The 11316-nt window shown below is 38.1% G+C and overlaps 1 protein-coding gene across 2 annotated transcripts in view; it reads right to left on the bottom strand.

Annotated features, from left to right (window-relative positions):
• Window positions 1-3131: 3131 nt before the first annotated feature.
• Window positions 3132-11316, bottom strand: part of stxbp1a (syntaxin binding protein 1a) — a 31649-nt gene continuing 23464 nt past the window's right edge. Inside the window, exons 14-20 of one of the 2 annotated variants that reach the window (XM_079898664.1) lie at window positions 10475-10613; window positions 10263-10372; window positions 10044-10145; window positions 9875-9960; window positions 7563-7717; window positions 6367-6524; window positions 3132-3366 (exon numbers count right to left, since the gene is read on the bottom strand). In XM_079898664.1, coding sequence (XP_079754790.1) covers window positions 6415-6524; window positions 7563-7717; window positions 9875-9960; window positions 10044-10145; window positions 10263-10372; window positions 10475-10613 — 702 coding nt within the window. In that variant the 3' untranslated portion in view covers window positions 3132-3366; window positions 6367-6414. The remainder of the gene's footprint in view (window positions 3367-6366; window positions 6525-7562; window positions 7718-9874; window positions 9961-10043; window positions 10146-10262; window positions 10373-10474; window positions 10614-11316) is intronic. The other variant, XM_079898665.1, reaches the window with a different exon arrangement.

Raw genomic sequence — 11316 nt, 5'->3', positions numbered from 1 at the left:
GTCATGCTACTGTTGTTCCTTACAGCTAGGTAACGAACTGGACCTTTCTCTTGATGTGCTGCAGGTGTTTGTATGGAGAGAAATCTGAGTTGAAAGTCAGCTAGTGTATCATGCATTCAGAATCCAGTGATCAAGGTTGGTGGCTAATCAAATGGTCCATGCCACAACATTTTGTTCAATGTAACAGGGTTCCCACAGTCATGGAAAACCTGGAAATCACAGGTAGCCATTACCAGACCTGTAATTAATAAAATAAAATGAGTATTTTTTATTAATAATAAAATATATATATATAATATATACTTTTTATATACAGGGGTTAGAGAATGAAACTGAAACACCGGGTTTTAGACCACAATAATTTATTAGTATGGTGTAGGGCCTCCTTTTGCTGCCAATACAACATCAATTTGTCTTGGGAATGACAGATACAAGTCCTTCACAGTGGCCAGAGGGATTTTGAGCCATTCCTCTTCCAGAACAGTGGCCAGTTCACTGTGATGTTGGTTAAGGAAAATGTTTTCTGACTTGCTCCTCCAAAATACCCCAAAGTGGCTCGAAAATGTTTATATTTGGTGGCTGTGCAGGCCATGGGAGATGTTCAACTTTACTTTCATGTTCATCAAACCACTCTGTCTGGCTGTGTGTTGGTGCATGATCATGCTGATACACGGCACCCCCTTCATGGTCCAATGTTTGAACCATTCGGTGCACATGATCCTCCAGAATGATTCGGTAGTCTTTGGCAGTGAGGCGACCATCAAGCACAGTAGGGAATGCCATGATATTGCAGTCCAAACCATCACTGATCCATCCCTGTGCTTCACTCTGGGCAGCAACAGTCCAGGTGTGAAGCTTCTTTCAGTCAGAGAACAATATCTTTCACGTTGTCCACAGCCCAAGATTTGCGCTGTTAGCACCGCTGAAACTGTCATCTGGCATTGGCACGAGTGACCAAAGGTTTGGCTATAGCAGCCCGACCTTGAATATTGACTCTGTGGAGCTCAAAATCAGTTTTGGTGGAAACAGTTGAGTCAAGGTGCGCATTTAATTATGCAGTGAGTTGGGCAGCTGTGGTTTTATGTTTTTTGGTACCCAGACATCCCTTTCAGACAGCTTCCTCTTGCATCGACAGTCACTCCTGTTGGATGTGGTTCGTCCTACGTGTTGGTATGCTGACATTACCCTGGATACCATAGCTCTCGATACACCACAAAGACTTGCTGTCCTGGTCACAGATGAGCCAGCAAGACATGTACCAATAATTTGTCCTCTTTTGAACTCTGATATGTCTCCCATTAAGTTGTGTGGATTGCAATATTTTATGTACAGCTGTGCTATTGCTCTGCTAATTCACACTCTGCTCTTACTGATGGAATGTAAAATCAGCAAAGATTGGCAACCAGGCCGCACATAAGGCATAAAACCTCTGACACTATATTAGCCAGTGTTTCAGTTTTCATTGTCCAGCCCCTGTACGTTTTATATCAGCTAGAAATCTGCACAGTTATGAAAAAGTGATGAAAGTGGTCTATGGTTAAAATGTTTTGGGAACCCTGTTATAAATCAATCATTTCCATATAAATCAACGTAATTTTTTTCATATAAGAAAATCTGAGATTATCGTAGTCTAGAGGTGTGATCGGAAGTCTCGTAAGGAGTGTCACAAAAATGTACTGATTCCATATTTGCAATAGAATCCAATTTATTAGACAGCCTTACTACATCGGTACACATGAAGTATACTTTAGTTTGTGCTTCAACACTCGCAAACATATAATCCCAGTAAGATCAACAGGTTTAAGACAGACTACGTTCTTATTTATTGATAGTCTCTGAAAAATAAATTTAATAGAAATCAATCTAGTCGACACAGCTATACAACAGCAAACACAAAATAGGGTAATAATTAAAAAAATAATAAATAAATAAATAAAAAGAGAACCATAGAAGCGTTTGCATCACAGAAAACGCGTAGTGCAATACAACCTTCTGCCAAAACAGAGTATAGAGGTAACGGAAACCAAAACGTTAAAAAGGGGGATTGCTTTTTGTTGCAAAGCCGTTCACCAGTGGAAGATAAAACATTGCATCAGAAAGAAACTACAAGACAGTCAAACAAAAGCTAGATATAACCTATTTTATTCCCAGTTTAACACTACAGCTACAGCTAATACGTCACAAACACAGTGGCTTCACATTGGCAAAAGAAAGTTTTACTACTTCACAGTCAGAAATTTTCACCAGTCAACAGTGAGACGGAAAAACAGTAACATATGGCATATACAACAACACGTTACTCAGTGCATGTCCCGGTTAAACATTGTTTACTAACCAATGATGAGACTTAATTGGACGAGATACAATACTGAAATACAACTGGCCCTTTTTTTGAATTCCTTAAACATCTGCAAGCAACGGCCTTCTTCACACTAAATCATGAGGTCTCTGTAGAAGGAGACGTGAAAAGAAAAGGATATGGAGAGTAAATGCTCCCGGAATCTCGACTGAAGGAGGGATGACGTTCGCCATCTATGTACAGTGTCTCTTTCACTTTTACAGCTTGAGGCTTTGATCTGTTTCTCCTTTGGCCTCCTTCCTCTTCATCACTGGAGTCCCAAAAGATGCTCAATGTTACATTTTTACACATCTTAACATGTTTTAATCTTTATTTTTCAATGTTTTCACACGTCAAAAGGGCCACACGGGCCACGTCCATGGCATGCACATCTAAAATGAGACGACAATTAAACCCAAGCATCTAAACCGGGCGTCAGTTTAGCCTTCAGCGTAGGAAGTGATATGCATCATTTTGCCTCACTGGTCTATTTGCATACAAACCAGTCCCTCCCCCAACCACTTTAAGCCATTAAAAAAAATAAAATAAAAATAAAACATTTAAATAAGGAACAAAGTGATCTAACATTTACATATTCTAGCAGGTTCCATAACATACAATATTACATTTGGTACTTTCAGGTTTTTAAATTGCAATTAATAATGAAAACTCATTTTGTCTAATCATTTGCATCCATTGTAAAACAGAATACTTGCAGCGATTCTTTTATTTCAACATTATATATATATATATAGATAGATATATATATATAAATTTATAGAATATTCTTTTTAACTTTAACCAATCATCTATTTTTTTTTTTCTTTTACTCTCAAGCAAGATGCATACACAATTTATATAGGAGCGGGTGAGATTTACAGGGCGACGGATAAAGGGAGGGAGAGGGTAACTGGGCGAGGGGTTTGGGGGGAGGAAGTTGTGATTTTAGCTTGTCTGCTCCTCGTCGGGTTTGTTCATAGCCTTGAGAGCGTCCAGAAGCTGGGTGGGGGCGACGACATGGGTTGAACCTGCATAGATGAGCACCGAGGAGAGAAACAAAAAATTTAATATTTGTACATATAGGCCTACTTTAGATTAGTTGTAAAAATGTGTTTTCAGCTATCTATCTATCTATATACACGCACACATAATATACACTACCGTTACAAAGTTTGGTGTCAGAAAGTTTTTTTTTTTAGCAATTATTCAGCAAGGATGCATCAAATTGATCAAAAGGGACAGTAAAGACTACGTTGTTACCAAAAAAATATGTTGTTGGAACTTTCTATTCATCAAATAACCATGAAAACGAGAATCAAAAGTTTTAAGCAGCACAACTGTTAATAGTAAGAAATGTTTCATGAGCAGCAAATCAGAATATTAGAAAGATTTCTGAAGGATCATGCAACACTATTTTGATTATCCACTAACTTGCAACTACATGTCAACTAACTCTAAGAGTATTAGACTATCTGCTTAATATCTGCTAACTCTTTATTGTGATCATCCACCAATAGACATTCTACTGACTATAAGTAACTTTGCAACTACATGCCAACTTACTCTACTAACACGAAACTTAACTGTCAACTACAGACTACAAATGAGAGTTAGTTGACATGTAGGTGCAAGTCAACAGAAAGTGGACCCTTTACATATATTAAAATAGAATAGATTTTTTTTTAGATTGTAATGATATTTCACAGTATTTCTATTTTTCTTCTGTTTTTGACCAAATAAATGCAGCCTTGGTGAGCATTAGAGACTTCTTTCAAAAACATTAAATAAAATCTTACCAGACCCATATGAACAGTAGTGTGTATATATTCCATTGAATCTACATAAAGATATTTAGCTGAAGACACATTTCTAACACATTACAGATACTGTAAGTTCAAACTATCCAAAAACATTTGTGCACAGGGCGCTAAACCCACTGAAATAATTTCTGATTTGTGGTGCCCTGTGGAACAAATGTTTATTCTACTCCCTGTTAAACTACTTTTTTTTTTTTAGCAGAGCTGCATGTTTACACTGCAATGCAATAAAAAGATCAATTGATTAAAAACAGTTGATAATGAGAGTAACATTATACCTTTACATTCAGCAAGGGTTGCCTGCACTGAATAAGCAGAACTGAATGCGTAGTTGCACGCTCGGCTTTGAACATACAGTACAAATCAAATACAGTACGCAGCTGATATAATCTACTAGGTCAACTAAATGCAAACATGCAGCTTTGCTAATGGCTTATTAGATACACAATGTGATTTGTAGCTCTTCAACTAGATGAACGGGTCTAAACTAAAGATCCATGAAAACAAACCATGTTATTGTTCGATAATGGCTGGAACAGTCAAGAAGTGTTTCATGTTGCAGTATGGGTTAGGACTGGCATACTGCATATGGTGTGATCATTTACAAACACGAAAAACTAACAGAAAAAGGGGGAAATTAAAGGGATATAGCTTTAGCAGGCTGACACTTGAATGATGGATACTTGCTAGGGTCGATCAATGATCATACTTGTACAATGGTTTAGTCAGTAAAGGTATATAGAAGGACACTTTGTATTACAGGACTACTTTTTGCAATGCTTCGGATTAGATCAGTGTTGGGTTAAAGGAATATGCCGGGTTCAATGCAAGCATCTGTGATTACCACAGAAAATAATTTGACTCTTCCATTTGTTTGTAAAAACACTTGCAATGAAGTCTATGGGGCAGGGTATTCCAAAGGGTTTAAATTAAAAACTAAAATATTGTATAAAAAACGTATATGGAAAGGTACACGTATAACGTTCAAGTCTTATGGCTATACTTTCAAGACTGTGTGTATTTGAACATTGTTACGATGCAGTGCCCCATAGATTTCCATTGCAAACATTGTTTAGCGAGTTCTTACAAACAAGTCGCAAAAGCCAGAAATAAACTTGTATTTAACCCAGAAAATTCTTATAAGAGCGAGTTATACAAGTTACAACGAGTCATTTATAACACTTAATGTAACCACAAGCCTGCACAGGAATTACAGTGCTGTAATATAAAGTGTTGCTAAGCTTGTTTAAAACATCAATTTTAAAGTATCAGTCATAAACCACAAGTCTCATTGACTGATTATGATATATGACTTGGTCAGCTTTATAATCAACTATTTACTACAGTATTTTTTGAATGCAGAAAACAGTACCTGAGGCATAACATGAAATGACATAGCCAGGGCCCAAACCAGTTAGTTTTAAAAGGTTAGTGTTTGGGGGAAGCGTTAGTGCTAAAGCATATCTGAAGAGCACAGCTACATTTCAAGCTTTGGCATCTGCAGAAGAATTATACAGAAAGAAAAGAGCCAGTCGCTCTCTGGCGGAAGTAATTTTAACATATATTCTTTGCAGACGGCCACTTGGTCATGTAGACGTGATGTGAGGTAGTTTGAGGAACTAGATTAAAAACAAAAACAAATTATCCTGCAATTGGCTTCCAACAATTACCTCTCCATAGTTGAAAAAAACCAAAACAAAGTTAATATGAGTGATTGCCTTGGATTGTTATTCAGAAATAATCGGAATATGGTGAGTCTTGAGGGTAGATTAAATCTGCGGGAAAATGAAGCTTTAAAATTTGGGAGGGCAAATGGAGGAAGCCCTTCCTCGTCGGAAGAGGAGGCTCCATTGAATTAAAAGGCGCGTAGTGAGGAGAACGCAGTTTAATCCACCCAACTGAGAGGATGTGGTCAACAGGGATGGGGTCAGGACCCCTACTGCATCTGTCACTCAAAAAGGCTCCGCCCACTGCAGTTCTGAATGGGGCATTCAGCCAGCCAATCAAGACTGATTAAAATTGGCTGGTCCCAATAGAAGGCGGAGCCTGAATGAGACTTGCAGGTCAGCTTTTCAGTGAGGCAGGGGCCGGACACCCATCCCTGAGGCGTGGTGGCGTTATAAAACGGTAGAGTGTGGTAACAGGAGCAAGAAAAGAAAGCCCTTGTGCTGTGGGGGTTCAGAAAGGGTTTCTTTGTTCGGCTGCCTTTACTTTGTCAGAGTGTGATTTCTCTCTCCCACCCTTCCCTCTTTCTCTCTCTCACTCTTCTGAGGGGTCAGGGTCCTCAAAGGACACCTTAGTGGATTCTCGGAAGTCGGGGTGCCGCAGGTCCATTAGAAAATTGGTTGGGGTGAGCAAGTGAGTAGAACCTGCGGAGGAACAAAGGTGGCTTCACGCTCAGAATTAATCTCACACCGCACCTCACGTTCTTTCACCACCGCTAATCTTTATGGGGACAAAAGAGGGTTAAAATCTGTAGATCCTGATGTTTCAGAAATATTAACCTAGAACCCTGACCAAAATGATTTTTGGAAGCTCTGGGTGGATGTATCGTTGAAGGAAGACTCTGCAACTTGTAGGCCTAAACTAAATGTATAGTAACTTTTTCCACAAAGATTCACAATTAGTAACCAATTGTCTCACTGAGGTCTTTCAACTGCACTGTTCATTTCAGATACTGATAAAGGCCTCATGCTTGGACAAAATTGTATAACTCGTACAATACCACCAATTAGAAATTCAATGCGAGTTTTCTTCTGGAAAACGACAGACGGATACAGTTTTTTTTTTTTTTTTTTTTTTTTTGACGTACTTCAGAATTAATCTTTAAAGGGCCGTTCACACTGACAGTAATTTGCAGCGACAGAGTGACCAAAAGCCGATAATTTTAATGTAGCGAGCATTTGAGAATTTATATGCAAATGTATAGCAATACAATGCGGCAACTACCAATAGGAGAGCAGACGGTGGACCTCACGGTCGGGTAGAAACACCAATTAGCGACTTGCCGACTGAATCGATCTCAATGTGAACATCCACAAATATTTGTATTGGCTGCCATAATCCTTAAAGGTACGATAAAAAGACGATTCTAAACACAACTGTACATCTTAAGCATAAACCCTATCACACGCACACAAAACAGACACACAGAAGAACTTACGAACATAGACTTATGAACACGGCAGAGGCTCACGACTGCAATTTAAAAGCAGTTAAAACATGAAAAGCACAAAATACAAGACAAGAGCACAGGAAATTATACAAGACAGATTTGCCAGTCTGATTACACATATCAACACATGTATTAGTTAAAGCTAAAGGTATCAATCTAAGGCATTAAAGGGTGGTTGCTTAATAACTCTTGAATTTACAGCAATTTTTAGCAGTATCCTCTGCAGACTCACCAACGATGGCCTCCCATTTGCCATTGGCCTGTGTGACCTCATAAGCACAGCGCATCTCGCTAAAGGACGCGCCCCCGATGACGAAGACCATGATGCGAGGGCCTGTGCGGTACTCTCCAGGGGTTTTATTCTTGTGCCAGTGGCCATATCGGGCACTGCCATGGGAAAAACACATTCAATGCATGTCAACTTCAAGGTAAAGTTTCTTTTTTCAAACCAAAGGATGGAATCAACATTGTTTTTGCATTGTCATTTGAAGGTATTGGTTGTTGCAATACCATTTATGGCCCTCTAGTGGCAGCAGTTAGAGACTGCTCTGGCTGTTTTACCCACTGAATTATGTACAGCAAGTGTGCCGCACGTCCTGAAAAGTGAAGCAAAAACATTTCGATCGCCCCCTGGTGGCTGGCTGGAGTCTAGGTTTATAAACCCCGCCCCCTCCATATAATCGAATGGGATGCAAGCCAAACTAAAAAATCCAATTACACTTCAAATATTTTTTTTCCAAAGATGGTTTCTGTCATTTTAGGTAGTTCTTATCACGCAGACGAATGTTCAAGTGTTCACTTTAAGTTTGGTTTTAGTTAGTTATTTGATGCTATAAAACGGAGTGTAACTTCATGATTGACAGCTGTGTTTGCGATTGGGAATGTGGACGGGACCTTGATACAGCGACCATTTCTGGGATATTTTGCCTTTATTTTTCTACAGTGGAAGGAAGTGGAGGCGCTTCGTCATTAGCAAGCATAATGAGAGGGGAAATTGCGTAGTGAACACTAGTGATCTCGAGTCTAATCAATAAATACACAATGGGACCCAACAGCTCCCAGCTCTCCCTCTGTGGGAGTCAGGGACTTTCTGCTTTGTCTCTGCTACTGTTTACAGGAGCTGTGCTGGTTTGTTTGTCCTGAAAGGAGAACAGCGGATCATTACTGCTGACCCTGAGGAAATACCCCAGTCTCCACTGCTTTTGTGACTTGATGTTCACCCCCACCACATATCGCACCAGCCACCAATCACGGTATTGATCTCAATGTTCTCCCCACCCCTCTGTACAAATGATTATTGATCCAAGTTACTTCTATCTTGCGACTTGTGCAATACAAAAATGCATGTATTCACCTGTGTATTGGGGGGTGTGTGTGTGTGTGTGTGTGTGTTAGAATTGCCTTTGATATTCTAATTTGTGAATTTGATTTGAAGGTTTTGAAATAGTAGAACATTTAAAGGAATTAATTTAACTGCTGTAGGTATAGTTTTTATTCATTTAACAATTATTAATACATTTTGGTAACACTTTATTTTAATGTGATGTAGTTACACATTACTACATGTACTTACTATAGTAATAACAATAAATTATGCATAATTACAACTAATCCTACTAACAAAACCCTAACTGTTATTCAATAGTAAGTACATGTAGTTAATTAATATTACTCAGTACTTATCTGAGTAAGTACAATGTAACTATGTCACCTTAAAATAAAATGTAACCTTAATTTTTTTTAATGATTGATCATGATATGGTAAAATTATAAAATGGTACCACTTAACAATAAGGGCTCATTTGTTAATGCTAGTTAATGGATTAACTAACAATGGGCAACAAACTAACAATTGTTACAGTATTTGTTTATGTTAGTAAAAAATACAACTATTCATGTAAGTTGATGTTTGCTTAGGTTTGTTTGCCATTAAATAATATTAATTAAGTAAATGTTGAAATTAACTAATTAAGATAATAAATGCTTTCAAATATTTTTTATAGTTAGTTCATGTTAACTAATGTAGTCAACCTTATTGTAAAGTATTACCAATAAAATTAAGAATTTTCCATTAGTGAATTATCTATAAACATAATATATATTATATACACAAAATAAGGTATTCCAAGAAACATTAGATACTAATAGTAAAAAAAGTTATCATTTCATAATATGTAATAACTTTTATTATATATTATTATAAAATATTATAAAATTGTACATTATTTAGATATTTTAATACATTTTTTGTAAATACATTTTTTAACTTATTTTATGGAACATGATGGAAGAACACTTAATTTCCCAGAATGCTGTAGTATGTCTAATTTATGTCTAATAAAGTCTTCAAAATGGACCCAAACAACATGAAGCCGTAATTGTCTGTTCTTGCTCATTTTGTTCAATAAATATATTTTATTTGGAGTTTAGTAAATTCCTCTTTCTGTCATTCCATTCGAGCTTCCTGTGGGATGTGGCCAATTCAAATTCCAACTCATTATTTAAAGGGAGCCTTAAATTCTGAAGTTCGGTGAGCGTGCGTACCTGACTGCAGAAGTGCTGAAGGAAGAGGATGAGCGTGTGGAGATGTACGGGTAATGTTTGGTGTCCAGCTTCTCCTCAATAGCATCCTGCAAGATTCACAATCAAAGTAAGATCACATTTTTACACACAGATTTTTTTTCTTCTTCAAATTCTATAGATCAGGATTTACCTCCATGATATCCTTTATCAGCGGGGTCCAGCGAGAGAGTTGATAGGTCTGCTCGCTCACACGCTCCTTACGATCGAGCTTCTTGCCTCTGCGGAGAGTAGACTGCAGCATACAGAAGCAAAGCAAAAAAAACGTCAATGGCAGGTCAGATAAATTGTAAAATGCTTTAACAGCCAGTGAAATTTAATCGTTGCTTAAGACAGGAAGCGGATAGCGTACATCTGTGACGATTGGGACGCCCAGGTGAGCCATATTGGTGATGATCTCACTGTCCTCAGGAGGGATCTGGGCGTGTTGGATCAGCTTGTTAAGGTTCTCCTCCGTGATCCCTGTTTTGCCACACATGCACACACAAGTCACGTTACAAAATGGCTGATCAAGGCATTAAAATGCAAACTGAGGCATAAAATGGCTGCCAAAGACTCCCTAACCGTTCTTCAGGAAAATGTAGAGCAGGATGATGCGGATCTTGTCATAGGTGGTGACGTTGGCATCCAGCAAGATTGGCACGATGGCCCTCATGGGGTCTTTAATCTTTTCCCCCTCTGCGTCTGTTCCCATAGCGAGATCCTGCCAGGTGATAGAGCGCAGTTAATAAATTATGCTCAAAGGACGGTAATAAAAACATTACCTTGATGCTTTCAAGTTCTTTTAGTATCAATAGCAATACATTTAGTACCATGTAGTAAATATTACATAATTAAATCTATAAATTCTAAATAGCAGATACTTTTACTTTCCCTTGCAATAAATTTCCCATAGTTCTTGAATAGTAACCCTAGTTTAACCAGATAACTACAGGTAAAACCATGGTTTGCACCTCATTATCTCAGTTAGATCATTTTAACCAGTGGCGTGTCAAGTTGGCACACAGCTTTAGACACGCACTTCATATTCTATCACTCATTGTGGCAGTTTGATTGCTTTGCAATTCGCTCTGCTTGAAAATGAATCGTGAGCTAGTGGGTAAGTTTTCCGAGCAGCTCTTGTGTTATACTTCCCTCCCTGCCACCTCCTCTCACTTTGGCTGCTTTCAGCCTACACCATAGAAATACAATGAACCGCCCATGAAAAATGTCTTTTTTAACCTGCTAGAAGCCATGAACGGAGAAGGCATAGATGATTATAGCACTGTACAGTCCTATTACAGTCAAGTTAATCAATCAAATTACTAAATAAAATGTGACCCGGCTCCTAAAATATATTCACAAATATACAGTTGCAATTTTAGCTGGTTTATTAGGCAATTTCAAATCAGGATCTTTGTCACTTA

This window comes from Squalius cephalus (assembly GCF_949319135.1).
Source record: "Squalius cephalus genome assembly, chromosome: 17".
NCBI lineage: Eukaryota > Metazoa > Chordata > Actinopteri > Cypriniformes > Leuciscidae > Squalius > Squalius cephalus.
The sequence above is the reverse complement of the archived record's forward strand: the minus strand, read 5'-3'. Positions and strand labels throughout refer to the sequence as shown.